Raw genomic sequence first — 22,235 nt, 5'->3', positions numbered from 1 at the left:
TGATGTAACCACTATTGAAAACCCACAACTGCACAATAACAAATAACCCTGCAATAAAGACTAATGAAAGAAATTGGAGATTAGGGCTGAGCTTGCTCTGTGGCTAACAGCTACTGTTCTTCAAGAGGATCCATACTGGTTCCTATAGGATGGCTTCAGAGTGGTTTGTAACTCCAGTTCTAGCAGATCCAACATCCTTTTCTGTCCCTATAATCTCCTACAGATAACTCATACAGCTGCACACATATGCACATCAAAAAAAAAATTTTTTAAAGATGAAAATTCAGGACAATAAGCAAAAATTTAAAAGCATATCAAATGAACTCAATAGCAGTATAGAAGAAGCAAGAGTCAATAACCATGAAGACAGATCAGGAAAAGTTACCCATTCAGAACACAAAAACCACTTCAAGAACGAAACCACAGAAACAGAACACAGCTCAGCGACTGTGGGACAGCAATGTCCGTCACTCCTATTCTCAGATTCATCAGAGATCAAGAAAGAGGATAAAGCATTCAGTGCAAGAGATATTTGAAGAATGGCTGTATACTTCCCACATGGGATAAACTCCAGACTATCCACACCATATGGAAGACTTGCAGTCAAACTCCCACGGACAGGCCTCACTGCAGTGCCAGTAAGGTGCCAGTAAGGTTTTACTATCATGTACGGGAAAAGCGGAGGAGCTAGAAAGCAAACAGCTTCAAAAAGAAGCCAAGGGAAGCACACTCCCTCTTTTTAACATTTGCCCCAAAACTAAAAAGGTCAAAAGGGTGGGGCGCTGTGCCACCTGTCTCCAAAAGGCAGTGGGCAGACAGGAACTGAGTTGAAGTTGCATTTTACTACAGTCTGTGATCTGAGAGGGTGGCAAATTACATCCTTTATAAACAACCTTCCATCTAGTCTTCCGCTAGCAGTGTTTGGGGAGAGGAAGACAGGCAGTCAGTCTCTCCAGAGCTGTCCTGTGATACTTGAGAACACAGAAAGAAAAGGCCAGTTTGGAGGTCATTTGGGCGGTGTTAAGTCACTCTCGTCATTGCAATGTAACGAAGGGGCTGGTTTTATTTGGCTTACACGGTGTGGTGGCGCTGTGGCAGAACCAGCTCCTTATCCTTGGTGGCTGGGGTGGGTTGCTCACCTCTTGTGGATTGGAAAAAGAGAGGAAGATGCTGGTGTTGGAGTATTCTGCTTTCTCCTTTCCCCATTGTTGTTTGGTCTTGACCTCAGGTTTACGGTACTGTCCATATTGAGGATAGGGTTCCCTCCTTCAGTGGATCTTTTGTAAATACCCTCAATACACTCAACATGTATTTAACATTTGACCACACATCCAATGCTCTAGGCATTCCGTTATGCAACTAGACTGATCTTCACAATGAAAAATATACTAATTTTTCAGCATTGCATAAATGCATACAATGTATTTGATCACCTTTGGCTCCCGCTCTGCACCTTCAGCTCCTGTGGATATTCACCACAACCCTTCCCAGCTTGCCTTCTGTTTGCCTCTTTTATAACCAGAGTCTAATTTGTATGGTATGTTGTTCCTACTGGAGCATGGGCAACCCACCAGAAACTACACTCCTAGATAAACTCAGTCTCCCTCCTCTGGTCGGCCAAGGCTATCCGATCACTCTTAAGCTGGGGTGAGGGCTTATCTGCTTCTCTCCGGTCCATGCTGGAAGGTTGCCCACAGCTGCCACAAACTCAGAGGTCCAGTGCTTATGTCTAAAAGACAGTTTCTCTCTGATCCTTTCCTATCTCTGGCTCTTTGAATAATGTTTTTGCTCCCTCTTTCTCTACGTTCCCTAAGCCTTGGCAGGGTGGTTGTATAATACAGATGTCCCATGTATGGCTGAGAACTCCACACATACGTGTCTTCACACTTTGGCCAGTGGCGAATCTCTGTATTAACCATGCACTACACAAGGGCTTTTGTCTGAGGAGACCTGAGAGTTACACTTGCCTGTGGGTATAGAAATAGCCACTTAGAATGTACTTTGATGCTGTACCTATTTAGCAAATAGTGGCAGATTCACTCCTGGAATGTCTGAGCTCCCCGGATCTGTTTCTCCTGTGGAGCAGGCCTTAAATCCAGTCCGAAAGTGATTGGTTATCCCTATAATGGTCATGTCACTAGTGCGCCAACAGTATCTTGCTAGGCCAGTAAACAGGTAGTTTCCTACAGAAGTAAATGTATTACTATCATCTGAGCCAGAAATCCCATTCGTGGGTATCTCTTCTACAACAACCACACAAAAGCTTCGATGTGAATGCTTTAACAATTATCATGACTACTAAAAAGTAGGTTGTAGAACTCCGATATCTCTTAGATGATCACTGGGTAAACAAACTGCAGTCTCTCCATGGCGGAGACCTCTACTAACCAGTAAAAAGGGGACACACTCTTGATACCTGGAACAGTCTGCATGAATATCCAGAACACCGCGCTTATGGAAGCCAGTCTCATATTTTTGACATTCTCAAAAAGGCAAAGCTCTTGAAGAAGAATAGATCACTGGTTTCAAACAGTTAGGGCAAAGGGCAAAGGGCAAAGGGACAGAGAGAAAGAACTCTTGGTGTCAGCACTGTTACTATCAAGGCGTTTCACTGAATCATTCTGTTGATACACTGACACCTAGCTATGGTACAACAGCATGGTAAAATCCTTGCCTAGCACACACAAGGCCAAAGCTGTGTGATCAAACTTCCTTTACCCCAGCACTGCAAGAGCAAAAGCAAATCGAGACCAAACTTCAAGACAGCCAAAGCCAGTAAAGAGCTCAACTGCTAAAGAAACACCAAGTGTGCACTCCTTTCTCCGGTCTCTGTCTTAATCCTGGATTCCACGACAGTAGACTCCAGCACTGATCATCTCTTAGTACTGGTGAAGTTTTCATTTTTCAACTCATTTATATTGAGGTTAAATTACATGCAGGTTTGCCAAGCTGAGAAACAAACAAACCTAAGTTTTAATTTCAAATTACATTTGGTAAGCTCCAATCCTACAAGCATTTTTGCTTGCTTTCCAACTAACTTTGACTTTTCTCAGTTTTAACTGACAGGTATGAATTTCCTAGTTATTTTGCTTGTAGTATATATCACTGAGTATATTGGATCAATGTATTGATGTTTACCAAATGAGGAAATTTTAGCTGTCATTTCTATCTGCTCTGCTCTGCTCTACTGTGCTACCTCCCTCGCTCTCACATTCTCATTACCGACATGCTTTTTAAAACTGTTTGATATTGGAGCTGCTGAGGTGGGTCACCAGGTAAAAGCGCTCGCTGCCAAACCTAACAATCCCAGTTCAATCCCCACAACTTGCTTCTAGAAGCTGTCCTGTCACCTCTAAACAGGCACTGGCACATGCACACGTGTGTATGCGCGAGTGCACACACATGTACTTGCACACACACATGCAGTAATTTTCTGTCCACCAGAGTGTGGAGATTTTTAAAATGACTTGATCTTGCCCCCCTCCCCCCATGACATTACAATTCTGATTAATTTTTTAAATTTTAGTCTTCCTGAGGTTGGACAAATATCTCTTCCTCTGTACTTCGGCCAATTTGCTTTTTTCTTTTTGTTCTTGGATGACGAGACTCATTGTCTGCACTCATAAAAACACCTTTGCTTTCCATCCATGCACAGTTCTAAAGTGCCAGGGTCTAGAGTATGTTAACATCTCTGTTACCCAGTGTTCTTCCTTTCTAGTCATAAAGCCATACCATATATTCTGTTCTAAGGCTAGTATTGATACTATACTAATTTCTGTCACCATTTTCTGAACCATCTTAAACTTTGTCCTCGTAGACATTAACACTGCTTATCACTTTCATCCTATGGAGGCTTAACTTCACATTATATGAAACACTTTGTCCTTAATTGAGTTCCGGGCTTGGTCTTTACTAGTACACGGTCATTCTGGGTTTCTGAGGAAAGCATGGATATTTATCAAGCCCTCCTAACTTGTCAGAATTCAAGCTTGAAGCTGTCTTCTCTCACAATGGAGAGCAATGTCTGTTTCTTTAGGCCCCTGGCCAGGTTTTTCACCTAGATCTGCGGCTCTTTGTACACATACAGAAAGTAAGGAGTAAGCTGAGGATGTAGGACAGAGATCAGAAGACTCACCACTCCAGAGCATCTTACTTTCTAAGGACTCCTTCTTCAGTGTCCAGCTCCCTTTGGAGCCCACAGTTCCATCCACTAACCATCTCAAGCCAGTAGGACACTAGCTTGGTTGAATGTCTGAAAATGTCTCAACAGGAAAAGCCACATAGGCAAAATTCTCAGCCTGCCCTCTGGCTCCCCAGTGTCTTCCAACAATCATGCAGTGTAAAAGAGTTTATAACTGGAGGGAGTGAGAGCCATTCGAATACCAAACCTACAAGTCCTTTATATTTAAAACATTTAAGTGTTTGGTTTAACACCCCCGAAGAAAACAATATAGAACTGCCTTAAGCTACTTGTCTCTTTCTTCTTGTGTGCACAATAATCTGAAAATGGGATGTTTTGTACACATTACAATATTTCATCCTAAATGAAATGTCAAAATATTTTTTAGCTAATGCATATATAATACCAGAAAGTAGAAAAAAATTTCAACCAATATTCATGAACAGACTAAGCAAAGAGATGGAGATGATTAGGCTATGGAAATACTCATGGCTGTCATGAAGCTCCTTCTATTGCAGATGGGCAAAGGCAAAGCACTTTCCCGCTATTAAACAAAGGAGCCTTTTAAAATTGCTGTTTAGTGAATGTGTATTCATGTGTGCACGCGCGATGACAAACATCAACATTCGGTATCCTCTTCCTCTATCTTGTTCCACTATTATTATTATTATTATTATTCATAAGGTAGTCTGGAACTTGCTATGTAGACCAGGCTGGCCTCAATCTCAGAAATCCGCCTGCCTCTGCCTCCCCAGTACTGGGATTTAAGGAGTGAGTCACCACACTCAGCTACCACCTTATCTTTTGAAACTGTCTCGCACTGAATAAGGCACACACAGATTAACCAGAAAGCTTCAGGGAATCCACCTGCTCCCACCCTACATCAGGGTTACAGCTGTACACTGCCACACTTGAAGTTTTACACCAACTAAGGTATGTCCTCAGTTGCTGACTGCTACCATTTTTTAAAGACTTATTTATTCATTTTATATATATAAATACACTATATCTGTCTTCAGACACCCCAGAAGAAGGCATCAGATCCCATTACAGATGGTTGTAAGCCACCATGTGGTTGCTGGGAATTGAACTCAGGACCTCTGAAAGAGCAGTCAGTGCTCTTAACCACTGAGCCATCTCTCCAGCCCGACAGCTACCTTTTATAAAGGAGATTATAAAAAAAATATATGAAGAGTTAGCAATCTTTTATTTGCTTTTCTTGCCGATTCATGATGCTTTGTCCCTGAAAAACAGAGTTCAAATGATTCATTGTCTTGTTTCCTCACATTATTCTTGGTCCCCACCTCCTTGCATCAACTTGGTTCCCTTTTTCAGCTCCGTCTGCCCACGTGTGTGCACCCTGACGAGTAGGCAACTCACGATGGAATGGGGGAAGCTGCTGCAGGAAACCAAACGCTGTCGCTCAACCTGCTTCTTCTTGGTCACCTCGGTTATATCTTCTTCATAAATGACAGAGCCATGCCATTTGTCATATAAATATCACACACACCCCAATCTCACTGAAATGATCGTGAGACAACAGAAAATGTCCATGTTCAGAGTCCATCAGTACTCTGGGATTCCGGTATAGAGAAGAGACTTAGCATCTCCATCTCCAGTGGGTGCAGGTTGCCCCCTGTAATGACCAAAGAATGCAGTGGTTCTCCCAAGCTCACTGTGCACATCTGCTGTAACGTGCCTGCTGCAATTTTCTGGTCTTCAGCTCCCACTCTGGCTAAGCCGACACAGAGTGTCTCCTCAGTGATTGCTGTTTAAACAAGGGGGTTGGGAGGGAGACAGAGAGCAGCACGTCAGCTCAGCAAGTGCATCCATCTCCTTAGTCAACTTTCACAGTAACAGTGCACGCCCTGACTTCTGAAATGTCACTGCTGATTCACTACAGACCAGTCACGTTACCATTTGGAATTTCAAAGGTTAACCCAAGCTTATGATTTAACAACTGGGAAAAAAAACAGCTATATTTATACTCCATATAATGATATAATATTTATCCTAAAACAAGTTCTGAGTGTACATCTTAATGACACACACATACTATAAAGATTTCGGTTTAACTCTGTGTGTGTGTGTGTGTGTGTTGCTGTATGCACACATGTATGCATGCATGTATGTGCTTACAGGTCCCCATGAAGGCAGTAGAGGGAACTGGATCCCCTGAGGCTGGAATTACAGGTGGTTGGGAACCAGTCAATTACATGCTTGGAACCTAACTTGGGGCCTCTTTAAGAACAGCAAGTGCTTGTAAGGACTGAACCATCCCTCCTGCCCCAACACACTTATATTTTAAATAAATTCTTGACATACATTTATACTGACCAAGACACAGTCAAAATTAGGAGACTCAGAAAACTTCACTGATGTGAGTTTCTGCTCAGCCATCTAATTAAATACTAACTTCACTTTTTTTTTTTTAATTTTAAAAGATGTTTTATATCTTAAGTGGTAGCTGTGATAGAGTAGTTCTACCAACAAGGGTTAATACAATACAAGAGAACTTCATGAACTATAGATCGCATAACAAATAACAGGCATTTCTAGAGACTTAGGCTTTTAAATTCAGGAAAAAGATCCTTTTCTTTTCATGATCATTCACTTAGGTGCTACAGCTGGAGAGCTGACTTCTCATTGCTTTTATCCTTTGGTTAGGAAAGCTGTCCTCACTGACAAGTGAATTAAAAAGAAGTGGGACAGGATTCATACAAGGCAAAGAGGGCACTGAAAGAAACACAGCAGGGATAAAATGCAATGACGGGGCCAGCAGGAAGGCTCTCCCTGGAGGGAAAGGATTTGCTGCCATGCTTTGATGGCCTGAGTTCGATTCCTGGGACCCACATGGTGAATGAAGAGGCTCTTCAAATTTTTTTCCTCTGACTTCCACATGTACACTAGGGAAAGTGTGCACACACATGAAAATAAATACACGGAATAGAGACTTAAAAATAGAGAATGATGGCTCAAAACTACCTCAATGCATGTTTTCAAGAGCGGTCAGGAGCTCAAAAGACAGTGCCCATAGGAGAATGAGATAGGACCATTCAAGCTGTTCTCAGCAAACAGTCCAGTCCAGACACACTGTACTGTAGATCACACACTTGGTCTACCTATTAGGCATGCAAGATAAACTTTTGTCTTTATCCTAAAGAAAACTATTCTGTATTTCAGTGTTGTTCAGGAAAAAAGCAGAATAACTGTATTTATGTAGGACAGATAATATAGACTAGAAATGAGTGGTACCTAGCTCTCTATTTTATCAAACATTTATACATTAGCATTTTAACATAAAATCTGATTATAAGTCCTTGATAAGAAGTCATTTTTAAGAATTTAAATTATGACAGTTTTAGTTTGAAGAGCTTGAATCCTGTGGGATTTTAAATAAAAAACAAACAAACAAACACCAAGAAATAAGTAAGGAGGTAAAAGCACTGGCCCTGCTTAAGTGTGGTCTGCGTGTGTATCAAATATGGCGTATGTATCTGCAGGGATAACAGGAGGCTCTCACGGGCCCTAAGTACCTGGTTCCTCCCCGCGTGCTCTCTGGTTCTGAACAATCTCTAGAAGCTGCTGGGCCGCCTGGTTCACACTCATGTACCGAGGGGGTTCATAGATCTTTCTTCCTCTGTAAGCACAAGCCAGATGTCAGCCTTCTTTCCCGGTGTAGCATTCAGTGCAGGTCCACCCTAGGTCCTCCCTAGGTCCTCCTGAGTGGCATAGCTCTCACTCAGCAGCCTTCACATGATACCCACTGCTGTAGAAACCAAGTCTGGGTCCAGTGACTGAGTTTCTTAAACTTTTTCTGTTGTTCTACCTGAGCTGTCCCCAATGGCACCGCAATGACAGCAAGATGGACATTCTGACAAGGATACACATCTGAATCAAGGTTATGTTTATTAAAAGTGATGCTTTAGCTACAGCCATCCCAAGAGTCGAGGCAGCCTACACCCGGATGCTTCAGGGTTTGCTATTTTCATGGTGCTGGGTCTGGACCCAGGACCCAGAGCATGTTAGCCATTTTTGTATTAATATATTCTTATATTTTTTTTCTTTTTACTTCTAAGAAAAGGAACTATCAAGATCTAAAAATTCTCAGCAGTGATATATGTTTATTTCTGCATGCCTCAAAAGCCTGGAGAGTTTACCAAATGATCAATAACAAAAAAATGAGAGGTCCTGAAAGTTTCAGTCTGCACTGATCATTTTATTGTTCAACAATTCTCCAAGTCAATACTAACCAGCAGAAGCGTGGCAAACGCTCCAGGCACTACATGAGCCAGTTAGAGGCAAAGTTGGTTTTAATAACATGTAAACATATTTAATCTAATAATCACAACATTAGATTTGAATATCTAATTTATAAATAAGTATTAAACATTGTTTTATACCAAGTCTTTGAATCTGAGAGGCACTTTCAGCACATTTTCATTATTATGTTTTTATCAGAAATGTTTAGTATGTATATAAAATATATGGTCATAAAATAGACTTCTGAGGATACATTGGAGGGAGGGCATAACTAAATATATTGTACACATGTATGAAATTCTCAAGGAATAAAAGTATATTTAAAAATAGATTTATATAGTAAAGTTGTCTCAAACAGCCTGAAGGTTTTGAACTTACTAGTGTAAAATGAAACGAAACCTTGAGTTCCTCAGCTTCATCAGCCATATTCCAGGTGCTCACTGGCATGTGTGAGGGAGCTGCTGTAGTCCACGCTGCCTCCTCACTGAGAGAGGCATACACCTCATCCTCATACACAGAGGGAGTGAGCCCAAAGGCAGCAGCAAGCAGAAGCTGATGTCAGACTCAAAGCCAAGGGTTTGAACTCCCAACGCATTAACTGGTTCCACCCACATTTACTGGGTGACCATTAACTGCCCGTCACTGTTCTCAGTGTTGGAGCTATGAATTCTATTGTTTCTTTCACCCGATCACCCCGCTCTCTCTTTTGTATGAGGCAAATACTCACGGTGGAACTGTTCTGACAGCTCATTTCTCAAGCATCTATAGACTTGGGTAAATTGAAGTAGAACTCACGGACTTTGTCGGCGAATTAAAACAGAAGTGCTCCCCGTCAGCAGACTCACCTGATGAGGTTCTCCAGAGACTGCTCCTTCACTTTGATATCTGTAGGGAGTAAAACACCTCTTTCAGTTCAGTTATTTTACCACAAATCCTTCATCTTCCAGAGCCCTCTAAATGCAGATCTTTGAGTTTGTGGTGTCTGCTCAGATTTGTGTGTGGCTACTTTCCTGCTAAGGTTAGAGAGGAGTGGAAGCCTGTGGCTGCGGAAAGGCCCCATGCTAGAAAGCAAACAGGAGTTTGCCCTGACACCACCCTGCAGGGATCTAGTTCCTGCTGGAAAAGATAAGGGAAAGCATTAGCTAACAGCAGCATGTGCATTGCCTAATAGCTAATAGCTTATACTCCTACACTTATCTGTGTTGCAGGCATCAGACTATAGTAGCCAACGATGACACCTAGGTCAAAAATAGATTCTTAACATATTTTCAAAAGAAATGTTTGCTTTCTTACAAAGGGTACAACATACCATGATATGGAATGAATACTTTAGTAAAGGGCTTCCGGGGTCTATGCCAGATACCAGGTACAACAGCAACCTGCACACAATCACTGTACTCATGATGTCTGACAGGGCCCCATGGCAAAGATTTGGGCCTTAGCATACACTCCCACTGCTGCCTGGCTGAACTACTTGGAAATGCTGAAAAGCCAGACTGGCTCTGTGTCCTCACAGGAACTTCACACAAGGTCAACAGCTGCTTCCTGCTTTACATGCAAAATGAATGGTTCAGCCAAAGTTTGTTTCTGTGGAAATAAATATGTTACAACTGAAGAGTCTCTGACAGGCTTCTACAACTTTCTAAAGTGATAGCAAAAGCTTTCCTTATTGACAAATACTAAAAAGTTTACCTAGAAATTAAAACAACGATCAACCTCTTATCTGGTTTTCAATGTTTGTGGTACTAATGTTAAGGATTTCCCAAATGTGAAATATTATTTAATAGTTCTATTTGCTTGGCACATAAAAAAATGAAAGTTATTGAAAAAAATGGCCTCAGATACAATTTAGTAGTAGAAACCATGTTTTATTTTAAATGATGTCTTCAATACTAAGGTAAACACCTCTATTAACTCATTCATCGTGAACTTGTAAAACGTCACATGTTTACTGAAAGAGATGTAACCACAGATGTCTACTGAGAATGTGGGCATTGCTCCCCTACTACCTACTCCCAGGTCCATCTGAAACCAGTGCTTAAGCCAGTTATTTCATGCAGCCTTTGTTGATTTCCACTCTAATGCTTTGTACTTAAAAATATGTATGTAACTAATGTTCTACTAACCTCTAACAATATCACTTACATCTTGTCTTTAAATAAATTATAAATTCTTTAGTTTCCCACTAAGCTTTTTCTTCCTAATCCCCAAAGAGCAGACTCATAGCTGGCATTCAACAACTACATGCTAATTTAAATGATGAGATCCAAGGTTTGAGAATATGGAAGCCTGACACCCTACACTCCATACTCAAATAAATAAATGAAATTTAATAAGGCAAACAACAACTGCCTGAGTCATTTCATTGTCATGAAGAAACACCAGGACCAATTCTTATAAAACAAAGCACTTAACTGGGGCTTGCTAACAGTTTCAGAGGCTCAGTCCATTATCATCATATTAGGGAGCACGGCAGCATGCAGGCACATACAGTGCTGGAGAAGTAGCTGAGAATTCCACATTCTGATGTACAGGCAGCAGGAAGAAGATACAATGGGGAAACCTCAATGCCCACCCCCATTGACACACTTCCTCCAGTAAGGACATATCCACACCAACAGGCCACACCTCTTAATCCTTCTAATCCTTCCAGATTCCCACTCCCTGATGACTAAGCACTAAAATGCATGGGCTTATGGGGGCCATTCTTACTCAACCACCATCATAGTATAAACAACCAAAAAAAAAAAAAAAAAGGATTGACCGGGACTGGGGTTGGTATGATGGCTAAGCAAACACACATGCTTGCTGCTTACAAGGATGGTGTGAGTTTGATCCACAGGAGCTTTACAGTGTAAGGAGAGAGCTAATGAACTGATTCCACACGTTATCCTCTGACTTCCACACATGTGCTGTGGCATGTATATACACACATACAAATAGAATAATAAAGAACTCTACCCCAACTGGGTTGAGAAGCATTCTTCTCACAACCTCATGAGGAAGGGTGGTTTGTTTTATGGTTTTGTTGTCGTTTTTAATTTGACAATATGAAGGCAAAAGCCAAGAATTGCTTCTCAATTATTTTCTAGCTGGTAAGTAAAGACACTAGGATCTTATCTTCTGGTTCCAACTCTAAATATCATTTCAAGGTTAATTTAAGATGCCAGCTATGTTCTGGACATCTGGAGAAACATGAATATGTTCCCAGTATTCCTTTCTAGATTATATAAGCTTGGCAGAGGCTCTGAGACATGTGATATGTTGAACCTTGTGATCACTGCTAGAAGGCAAAGCCCACGCGCATCTGAAATGCAGGACTATTATCATGTTGCACAAGGCAGTCCCAGCCATCTATGTTACACAGGAAATAACCCTTGGGCACGACAGTACAGTGAAGGGAGCTGGGAATTGTGGGGCGTTTGGATTCTGTCCTGTAAATGAACGGTACTGGGAAAAGCTCAGTATTCAACATCATCTGCATAACAGCTTCTGACTAAATGATCTTGGAGTATCTTCCAGAAGGACCATTTTGTGATTTTGATGCACAATATCCTAGAAGCAGCAGAATAGTTGGTGACAAGAATAAATGCTGAACTGTAAGAACTATGGACAAACTTGTAAATGCAGACTCTTGTAAAGGATCTAGGCTACACTCGGGAGCAGCGCATCTCAGCATGGACATGGATTTATGTGGTATTTGGCGCTGAGCATCTGAAGAGCGCTGAGTGCATACACTGGCTAGCCTGTGTCCTTTCCCTGTCACCCCTACCTAGATATTTACTAGGTTTAGTTTTAGTTCTTATCACAAAATGAACATAGGAGACTTATGACAGCTGCACTGTGTGGGTTTCTAAGGCCTTCCCAACGCTCACCGAGTAAGCACAGTGTGTGCATGCCATTGGCCCGGTTCCTCTTCACCTTGTCAAAGAAGCTCTCTGGTCGCCAAGTGTCCGTCCAAAACACAATAGAAACTGTTTCTCCAAACCTGTACAACTAGAAAAAGAAAACCGTACTTAATGATACGACAATCACTACTGTTAGGTCAAGAACCCTGAAATCAGGCTGAAGACATGGTTTAGGCTGAGAGAAAGCTCAGCAGTCAATTGCTAGTATCACACTTGCAGGGAACCCAAGGCTGAGAAGCTCACAGTCACCAGCAACTCCAGCACCAGGAAGAAGTCAGCCCTCTGGCCTCTGTGGGCACCTGCACTGCATGATCTTACTGCTCCCATATACACATTGTAAACTAAAAATCAATCAATCAATCAATCAAACCTAAGAAAAAAAGAACACAGAAATAAAAATAGCTTTCAGGACTTACAATAGGTTTCAAAAGTTTAATATTCCCTTTCACTGATAAGACTAAGAACAATTGACTAACCTAAGGTCACACAGCTAAAAATAAATAAATACACAAACTTAGGTTTGAACATAGGTTCTTATCCATAATATCAGCTCAATAAAATCACAACCCACATACTCACTCCTGCTACTGATTTCAACCTACACCCTCCCGATTTAATAATATCTTTGCCTTTCATGTGAAAGTCCACCGATAAGGACCTTTCTCAAAATCTCCATCTCACCCCAGTAGTTCACCTCATTTCCCTATCACTATAACCAAGAAACTTGACTTTTTAAAGCACGAGCTACACTAGCCCACTCAAGCACAGTGAAGCTTTAGAGGCTGGATCTGTAACTCGCTAGCTGTGCAGGAACAGTGCCAATACAACCCATCCCCAGCTATGGGATCAACTGACACATAACCATTATTCACATGGTGAAGTTACATATTAATATTATAATAGTGTTTATAGGGGCATTGTACAAAAGAGATCTGTTTTCCAAGACAATGTACAGGAAAGCACAATGCTAAAGTTAGAGAATGACTCAATTCTTAAACAGTTTAATAAGACTTATAAGAAATTACAAAAGCATAGACGTTGAAAATCTAGAAACAGGTCACAGATTAGAAAGCATTTAACTTTCCTGAGCCTTGTGTTCTTCTGTGTAAACAGGAGCTGGGTCCCAAGTAGGCGCTGGTGATGCTGTTTCCCGTACCACAGCTTCCTTCTCACCTGGGTTTCAGAAGCTGTGGCTAGAGATGCCAGAAAGCAGACAGGAAGGAAGCGAGAAAAGGTGGGGCACTCTGGGCATCCCTCCCTATGGCTCCAGAGCAGCTAACAGGTCTCAGGCTCTGTATACTGGGGTCTTACAAGCTTACAGTCACGTCACTTCTTGAGTCCTGAAGGGATGGTCATCACATCCTTAGTATGATACAGACTCCAATTTACCTATTAAGGAGCTTTATTCTCAAAGCCCATTTGAAAGTTATCCAAACAAATCATCCTCAGAGAAGCCAAGCTACATGTGACATGCTGTAAGAGCTGTGTTCACAGGTCACTGTACAAAGACCATGCTGCTCCAAGTATTCAGGTGGTGACTTCCTGCCCTGTCTAGCAGGATTTCCTCTGTCCTGTGTGAAACCAATTTACCCAACAAAGAGTGACTATAAATCACCTACTATGTGCAAGGAACATAGTAGACAAATGTTTAAAATGATGAGGAAATGAATCTCTGGCCCAGTGAAAAAGGTGATAGCTCACAGAGCTGACAAAGGCTCTGGGCTCACACAGTGGTTCTGGTTAGCTATGAGGTCAGTGATAAATCAAATGATACCTTGGATCTGGAAAGGACCTTCCTGCACAGTGAGCATAATCAGAATCCTTGTAAAGATTGAATATTCAAGTGCATACTGAGTACCCAGTTATGCCTCGAAACACGGCTAGGGCTTAGTATATGATGTAATAATGTTCATGACTAAATGAAGATGTTCTGAACTGCTATGTCTTGATAAAATCAAACTGCTCTCTTTATTAGCTGAGATCAAAAATACTAAATATGCACAACTACTCTTAGTACAAGTTCAACTAGACATCTTAGAGGGGACTTATCACCTCCCATCAAACTTGAAACACTTATCCCATAAAAGCCTTCAGAAGAAAACTGTATTTTCATATACTTAAGAGGCTCTAACATTTAAAGAAACATGGAAACAAAACCAAGGAAGCAAGGAAGCTAAGTTCTTTATTCAAAGAGAGAGTGAGCAAGCCTTGACTAGAGAATTGGGATGCTAGTCACATCTAACAGAACGGAGTGTTCTGTGTGAAAGACTGTGAACTGCCTGCCCCATCTCACTTAGGCACTGCCTTTAGGACCCTGATTTATAACTGTGGCTACTCTGCCTCCTGTGGCAAGGGTGCAAACTTCTTCAATGAATGCTGGAACATTATGCAAACAGTTTCACCACTGAGATGCTAGTACCTCAAAGAACAGAAAGATCAGCTCTCTGCGTTTCACAACGGAAGGTCTTACCAGTAAACTGTAAAAAGCAACTGGAGCAAATCTCAGCAGCAAGAATTAAGGTTGCAGAAGCCTGAACAGCAGCTGTCTGACAGCTCGGGCCTGTGTGCTACCACCATCCTTCCCGACAATATTATTGTTTCAAATCTGGCAATGTTACTGCTTTAAACCTAAGTTGGAAAACTGCAAAAGCAGCTACTTTTTCAGAAATACTAGGGGAATCATAGATCTGATCTGCTTTCATCTGCAATAACTTAGAGAGAAAGCAGCCAATCTAACTTGATACTGGATCATGTTTTGCTAAAGAAAAAAGAAAAACAAAATCAGGAAGACAGAACCCTTCATCCATCCAACCAGCCATCGTGTAAGGTACTAACTATTGAGACGGAGGGAGAGGATGCATAAGAAAGATGACTACCAGGCTGTAACCCGTCCCTGCTGATATGACACGTGGACACGACCTATTCTGAGAGGACATCTGTCACACTCAGAGAAAAAGCACCCGAAAGAGTCCAGAAAGACAGACTGTGAAGTGAAAGTTAAAGAGAAAAAAGGGATGAAGGTGCAGGGGTGAGCACGGGGAAGAATGAGGATGGACTACGTAACAGGGTGTCTTAAACAATTACCTAGAAAGAGGAGCTATACCTGGCTTGCCTCTAATCTGCAGCTCACATTTCTGATAGCTTCCCCAGCACCCAGTCCATTGACTCCAGCTGCATAAGTCCCAAGGATGCTGACTACTCACACAGCTCTCCACTGCTTTGAGCCCCTGACACCACTTGTCTGAATGGCTCTGACAGCCTCAAAGTCACCTCACTGCCACCACCACTGCCATCTACTCACAAGTCCAGACTCAACATTGTTACATTTATGCATCTATTTAGTGTGTATGCACACATGTGCAGACATGCATGTGGCACACAAAGACCACCTGTGCAAGTTGGATCTCTTTCCACACTGTAGGTTCTGGGCGCTTTTACCTCCTGAGCCATCATGTACAGTACAAGTACCCAGTACAGGTACTCTGTAGAAGTCTACTCTATTAGGATGTAACACTTGTTATCCTGTCTTTAAAATATTTTCTGTGGTTTACTGTTTTCTTAAATGTGATATATATACACAGATTAGAAATTGTAATTTGCTGAAAGAAATCCACTAGGTTCCACATGTAGGTTAAATCTGTGAACATGAAGAGAAAGCAAAGTCAGCAGAAAGCCCAAACTGCCTACCACAAACCCACAGACTCAAGAACGACTAGTTTTCTTGTCTGTTCAGAGTACTGATCCTGGAGACATTTTGTTGTCATTGCTCTTATCCAGAATGAAGTTTATTTCATTGATATTACATTGATTTTTGCTGATACTAAGATTATAAATATGGCTACACATGAGGTACATATGTTGACTATGACATGTCACAGAAGAACTATAAAAATATTTGATTTCATATGTAAGTGGGAATCCATTTGTGGACTAACTATAAAGCATTCTATTTCAAAGACAATAACAGATTTGGAAAGCAGAAGACACATAAGCAGTCTGCCTCAGGAAATACCGGTTTTGCATAGGCTGTTTTTATGGTGCTGTGATAAATGCAATGGGGAAAGTGAAGGTGAGTAAGCTAAAGAACTGATGGTGACTATGTGACCGCCAACAGTGCATGTGGGAGAGAGCACCTGTGACCCCCGACACTGCACGTGGCTGAGGCATCTGCCAAGCTATCTGAGCACAACAGCTCAGTGAGACCCACAAGCTAAAAAGAGCAATGACTCGGTGCTGGAAAACAGTGGGTAGAGGAGCTGCGGTGGTACACATGGCATGCCAGCACTTGGGAGACTAAGGTAGAGAGATGGCGAGGTCATAGCCAGCCTCGGCCATATAACCAGGCCATGTCTCAGAACATTAAACCAAGGGCCAGCAAGCTGGCTCAGAGGGTAAAGCCACCTGCCTCTCTCTAATTGTAATGACCTGACTTTGGCCCCTGAGATGCACATGGTGAAAGGACTGAACCTATAATCCCATGACCTATATGTATTTACTATGACACACATGCACCCCACCACACACACAAATTAAAAGGCAAATTACACGGAAGGAAAATAAAAATAAACAAATTAAAATAGAAACAAAATCAAAATAAAGTTAAATAAAAATTAAAAAACAAAGTTAATGGGAATAGAAAATGTTTAATAACTATGCTAATGAGTTGTTAAATAATAAGACAGAGCTTAGTGAGTTCTGTGGCGACGACCATGCAGAGCTCTGCTCTCTTCATTACCCAGCTCAGTGTCCCTTTGTGGTGCTGTGTTTTCATCCATTAGTACATACATGTGTCCTAGACCACAATGAAGCTACCTGATGCTGGAAAGCCTAACAGTAGGAATACTACAGCATCAACAGTAACAAGTATTAGTGTCATGGGATGAAAACAGAAAACAGGCTGTTACTTTTTGAAAGTAATATACACTTTTCTCGAGTAGACGTGCATTATATAAACAAAGGAACACATGGCAATACTTAGGCAACAGCCAGAGAAAGTGGAAGTGTTTCACAACAGCCAGAGAAAGTGGAAGTGTTTCACAAGAATGAGGAAGTTAGACTACAATCCGCAAGGTCCTGGAGGACAGGTTCATTACTGCATCCGAAGGCGCTTACCCAGCAGGCACTGAGTAGAGATACAGTATTTGCTGAATGGATGTCTAACTTGTAAGCTTCTAAAACAGAAATTTTCACTAAGGATGATACTTGTGGTACGGAACCCTATGACCCACCACTGCCATCAATAACACTGACCAACAACAATCTCCCGCTGTCCAATCAACTACCACGATAAGGAGACTACGCAGTAGTCTCAGTAGACTCCTCTAATTCTGAACAGTCCTGGCCAGCTCCTTCAGAAAATAACAAAAATAGACCAGCTTCAGAGGGGCGACACACCGACAGTGGAAAAGCCTGTGCCCTCTTGGGTTAGGAGTCTGTAGCTCCTCTGCACTGAGGTGAAGATGACAGGAGGCATGTTTGCTAGGTCTTCCACGGCACTCCAAGCAGGCCTTCGTTACAACAACTTGATGCCTGTTTTTGAAATTGTGACAAAGCATTCAGAGATGTCAGGACACCTCCCAAAAGTGAAACCTACTTCCCTTTACAATCTTAAGCAAGAGAACATAAGGAAGAGCCCGCTAACATTCTCCATCTGGCAGGTGTATTTCCGGTAACCAGCGTCTGCTCTCTCAGTCAATACATTCACTTTCTAAGATCTTTACTGGCTTGTGTTGGTGGTTCTCAAGGCGTGTCCTACATATGCAGCAGCACTTGAGTACTCGCTAAAATGTAAATGCTCTTGGAGCTCGAGATGGCTCTGCAGAGGAGCAGGGCACAGCCGGCTCCGCACAAACGCTATCATTCCACAGACAGATACTATGACATAAGACAGGGACAGAGTCACAGCTGTCTAGAGAAAGACATAGTCAATCATGAAAGCTAAATCTTTTAAAGCAATATATTAAACATAAATACAATCTAGGGGCTTATATGGAAACGGTCAAATCTCACAGCAAATCCCTTCCCAAACAGACCTCCTCAGTCACCTCTTGAAACAATTCAAGATTGTAAGGACAGAGCGAGCAAATATAGTCCTTAGTCCGCACAACAGATACATGTCGGAGGTATTTGGTTTTTAATGTTTAAGAAAATTAAAAAAAAAAAAACAATACTTGTGGGGAAACACAATAAAGGGCTACTTTCTTCACAAGGCCGAAAATTAAAACCAATATGAAAAGTGTATACACCATTAATCTGAATTTCTGCGTCATTTTTTTAATCACATATTAATTTATTTCTTCTTGTGTGGTTTTTTGTTTTGTTTTTTTTTGTTGTTGTTGTTGTTTTGTTTTTAGTAACCATTAAATCTTTCAAGGTATTATACTGCCCAAAGGGAAGTTTGTTTTGTTTTAGTTTATTTTTTGTCTTTTCATTCCATCTCTGTTACCAACTCAGAAACATTTCTAGGAGTCCATTTTCTCTACCCCGCACGTTCTTTGTAGCATTAACATTTTAGAGTTCCGCCCTGCTCCAATATAGAAATGCTTTCAACTATACAGACAAACCGGCAAGAGTTGTAGTGTACATTTTAAACAAAAAGCATACAAATTTTTCCACCAGTGCACATGTAATAAATAAGACCAAGGGGTTAAGTACCAAACAGACTCGTGTAAATGTTTTATGTGTATTAATTAGTCAATAAAACTAAGATTTCTTCCGAAGTAACAAGTAGCTGGTTTTAACATTCTTTGTAAACATTCATTGAACTGGAGAGGGGGCATGCCATACCATGCACATGGGAATCAGCTTGCAAGAGTCAGCGCTCCCTCCTCCATGTGGGTGGGTCCCAGAGTTAGAACTCAGGCTGCTGCACTTGGAGGCATAGTCACTGGTCTATCTCATGGTACCAAATGTATCTTTTAAAGAATATCCAGCCAGAGGTGATGGATTTCAGCAAGATATATCAGGAAAGGCGTTATTTCATGGATGCTAAGATGCACTTTTTTTTTTTTCCTATTAAGATCCATAGAGATTGAGTATGTCCTCATAGACAGTTTCTTAAAAGGTACTGCTGCCTACTATGCAGGGACCACAGCGGCCATGGATTGTTCGGGTCTGAGCATCAGAACAGATACCATACTGGGGAAGTGGCTGCCGACAGCTTAAGACTCAGTCCTGGAAACATCAATAGAGCACTCTTTCCAGCTCTCTGAGCCACAACTGTTAGAGTTTAAAGTAACTAACCACACACCAGCACTTGTGACACGGCCTTAATGCCTTCATCACTGGCTTACAACTCCGCATTCATTTAAGAAACACAGCATCACTTGCTCTCAGTGAAAGAGAAAGGGATACTGTGTGGAAAACTCAGGCTCGACCGTACTGATGAGGTCACTGAAAGACCACAAAAAGCGTTTAGGAATACTTAATGCAATGTGGTTAATCTTTCCTTTTTATGTACGTACAAGATTACATAAAGTTAAAATAATTCTGTAGCTAAGTTTATATGGCCTGTTGAAAGAAAGGGCTAAAAAAAAAGAGAGAGAGAACTGCAAGAAAGGAAAGATAATAAATTATAGGGAAACAGTATTTAAAAATCCAGCATATTGATGAAGAGTACATTCTCAAAAATTTAAGCTTTTCAGTTCATGAAATAACAATAAAATCAACTTAATAGCTTACAGGGAAACAGAACATTCTTGCTATGTTCCATCTAACACTTCCTTTGTGGCATTACCTGTAAACCACAGCAGCCTACAGCGTTCATTATGGAGGCATTGTGAATAACTTGATAAGGGATGCCCAACTTTGTTGCTCTCAGAATAAGATCACTGTGTGTTGTAGCCCTGTAGTGAGAAAATAGGTTGAGTTAAGTGAATGGCATTAATCTTCCATCCAACTCATGAATTCAAGTCAAAGAGACAACTGTTCTTCCTCGGATTCCACTAGGCACCTGCAGTGGTCCTTTATTTGGGTCTTTTAGGGATGCAGTGTTCGTCTATCCACATCCCTCACAAGATGGAATTCCAATGGCAGCACTGACAGAAAGGGACATGCCATGTCCTGATATCTGCTAAAGATGCTTCAAGTATATAAACTCAGCAATTTGATTCTTGTCTCAGACTTCTTTAGATTAGTTTTAAGAAACTTTAGCTGGCCGTTAGTAATGAATCCAACTGGCATTTCAATACATGTATATGAGTAATGATCAAAGTGACTTATTACCTCATTTATCATTTTCCTGTGTTCAGAATACTCAGACTCTCCTTTACTATTTATTTCAGAATATCCAATTGTCACCAACCACAGTTTCCTCTGCATTGTAAGTTATTAGAATTGCTCTGTCTCCACTTCGCCCCGTGCCAGTGCCCGTGCCAGTGCCGACCATCATCACTCCAGCCCCTTCCCCAGGACTCTTCCCAGGCATCGGGAACAGTTATCCTAATAGCTATTTCTATACATTAATGTTTGGCTTCCACATGGAAGTGGAACAACTTACATGACTGAGTTCTCCCCTTTACAGTTCTATACGTGGTGCAGCTAAACCAATTCTGCCCCACTGGGATTTGTTTTCATATCTTAAAACTACAGGTAAAACACGGGACATGTTCACAGCCTGTTGGTCCTTCAATGTATTAAAATTCTGCCTGATAGAATCCCATTTGGAGTTCATAATTATGTGCAATCTTTCCATCTGTAGGTCCTTTCAGTCTGGTTACTGTATATAGTGTGTGTGTGTGTGTGTTCTGACTATTAACTTTCCTTTTTGAAATGTGTGATTATACCTAAGTAGGCTGGCAGTGGTGTGGGGGAAGGGAGTTTATGTACATATAAATTGAATACTGTGACATGTAATCTCACATCAATTTAGAATGGCATTACTAGAGGTTTTTGTCATCTTGATAAAAATGCTAAGCCCTACTGGGGAAAGCAACATTAGCATGTTTGAGAAAGTACTTAGAAATAAGCAGAATCTGTCAACTGGTCAATGCATACCAAGTAGGCAGATCAAGGGCTTACACCCCATGAGGCAGCCAGCTACAGATTAAAACGTGCCCACCAGGGAAGCCTGTGTTCAATCACACAACATAAAATAAAACCAGTATAAAAATTATCAGCAATTTCATTTATAGTAAGTGTTTAAAAAAATAACAAGAATGTCAAATGTAAAGAATGTTTTTAATACTACCTTGAACAGAATCTTACTACCGAATTTAAGTACAAGGAAAAGTAAATTAGTTATTTGATGAGGGTGTTATTTTTTTTTATTTAAATTGCCTTATGGCTGAGTTACTTAAATAGATGAAAGAAAAACTAGTTTAAAATTTATCATCATCACAAACTCATTTGAAATAATCAGTAAACAACACACACACAGATAGGCTTACTATCCACCAAATGTAGGAACTGATCTACATAACCAGAACTAGTCAGGACATTTTGCCTTAACAGCACACTTGTTATATCGAATTGTTTTAAAGGCAATTTCAAAAAAAGATGCAAAATGATGCAGTTGATGGAAACACCCAGGTACATGAAGGAAGGCATCTGTAGCAATGCTACCATGATGGGGGGAGGCAGCGGGGGGATAGAGTGGGCCAGAGGGGACCTGGTGGGGGGGGGTTGGAAATTTACTGTTTCAAAATGGATGGAAACAATCAAGAGCTACCAGAAACATTATAAGTTGAAATGTCATTTGAAAGTTGCTTTATGCCGGGCGTGGTGGCGCACGCCTTTAATCCCAGCACTCGGGAGGCAAAGGCAAGCGGATTTCTGAGTTCGAGGCCAGTCTGGTCTACAAAGTAAGTGCCAGGACAGCCAGGGCTACACAGAGAAACCCTGTCTTGACTATCTTTTTTTTTTTTTTTTTTTTTTTTTTTTTTTTT

At 41.2% G+C, this 22,235-nt stretch overlaps 1 protein-coding gene across 2 annotated transcripts in view; it reads right to left on the bottom strand.

Moving 5' to 3' along the window:
- Positions 1 to 5,368: 5,368 nt before the first annotated feature.
- Dph5 (diphthamide biosynthesis 5) overlaps positions 5,369 to 22,235 on the bottom strand; it is a 26,741-nt gene continuing 9,874 nt past the window's right edge. For both annotated transcript variants that reach the window (XM_021158212.2, XM_021158211.2), the window contains exons 4-8: positions 20,087 to 20,195; positions 12,319 to 12,439; positions 9,289 to 9,328; positions 7,717 to 7,820; positions 5,369 to 5,948 (exon numbers count right to left, since the gene is read on the bottom strand). In XM_021158212.2, coding sequence (XP_021013871.1) covers positions 5,737 to 5,948; positions 7,717 to 7,820; positions 9,289 to 9,328; positions 12,319 to 12,439; positions 20,087 to 20,195 — 586 coding nt within the window. In that variant the 3' untranslated portion in view covers positions 5,369 to 5,736. The remainder of the gene's footprint in view (positions 5,949 to 7,716; positions 7,821 to 9,288; positions 9,329 to 12,318; positions 12,440 to 20,086; positions 20,196 to 22,235) is intronic.

Source organism: Mus caroli, chromosome 3, assembly GCF_900094665.2.
Source record: "Mus caroli chromosome 3, CAROLI_EIJ_v1.1, whole genome shotgun sequence".
NCBI lineage: Eukaryota > Metazoa > Chordata > Mammalia > Rodentia > Muridae > Mus > Mus caroli.
This window is presented reverse-complemented; position numbering and strand designations above follow the sequence as displayed.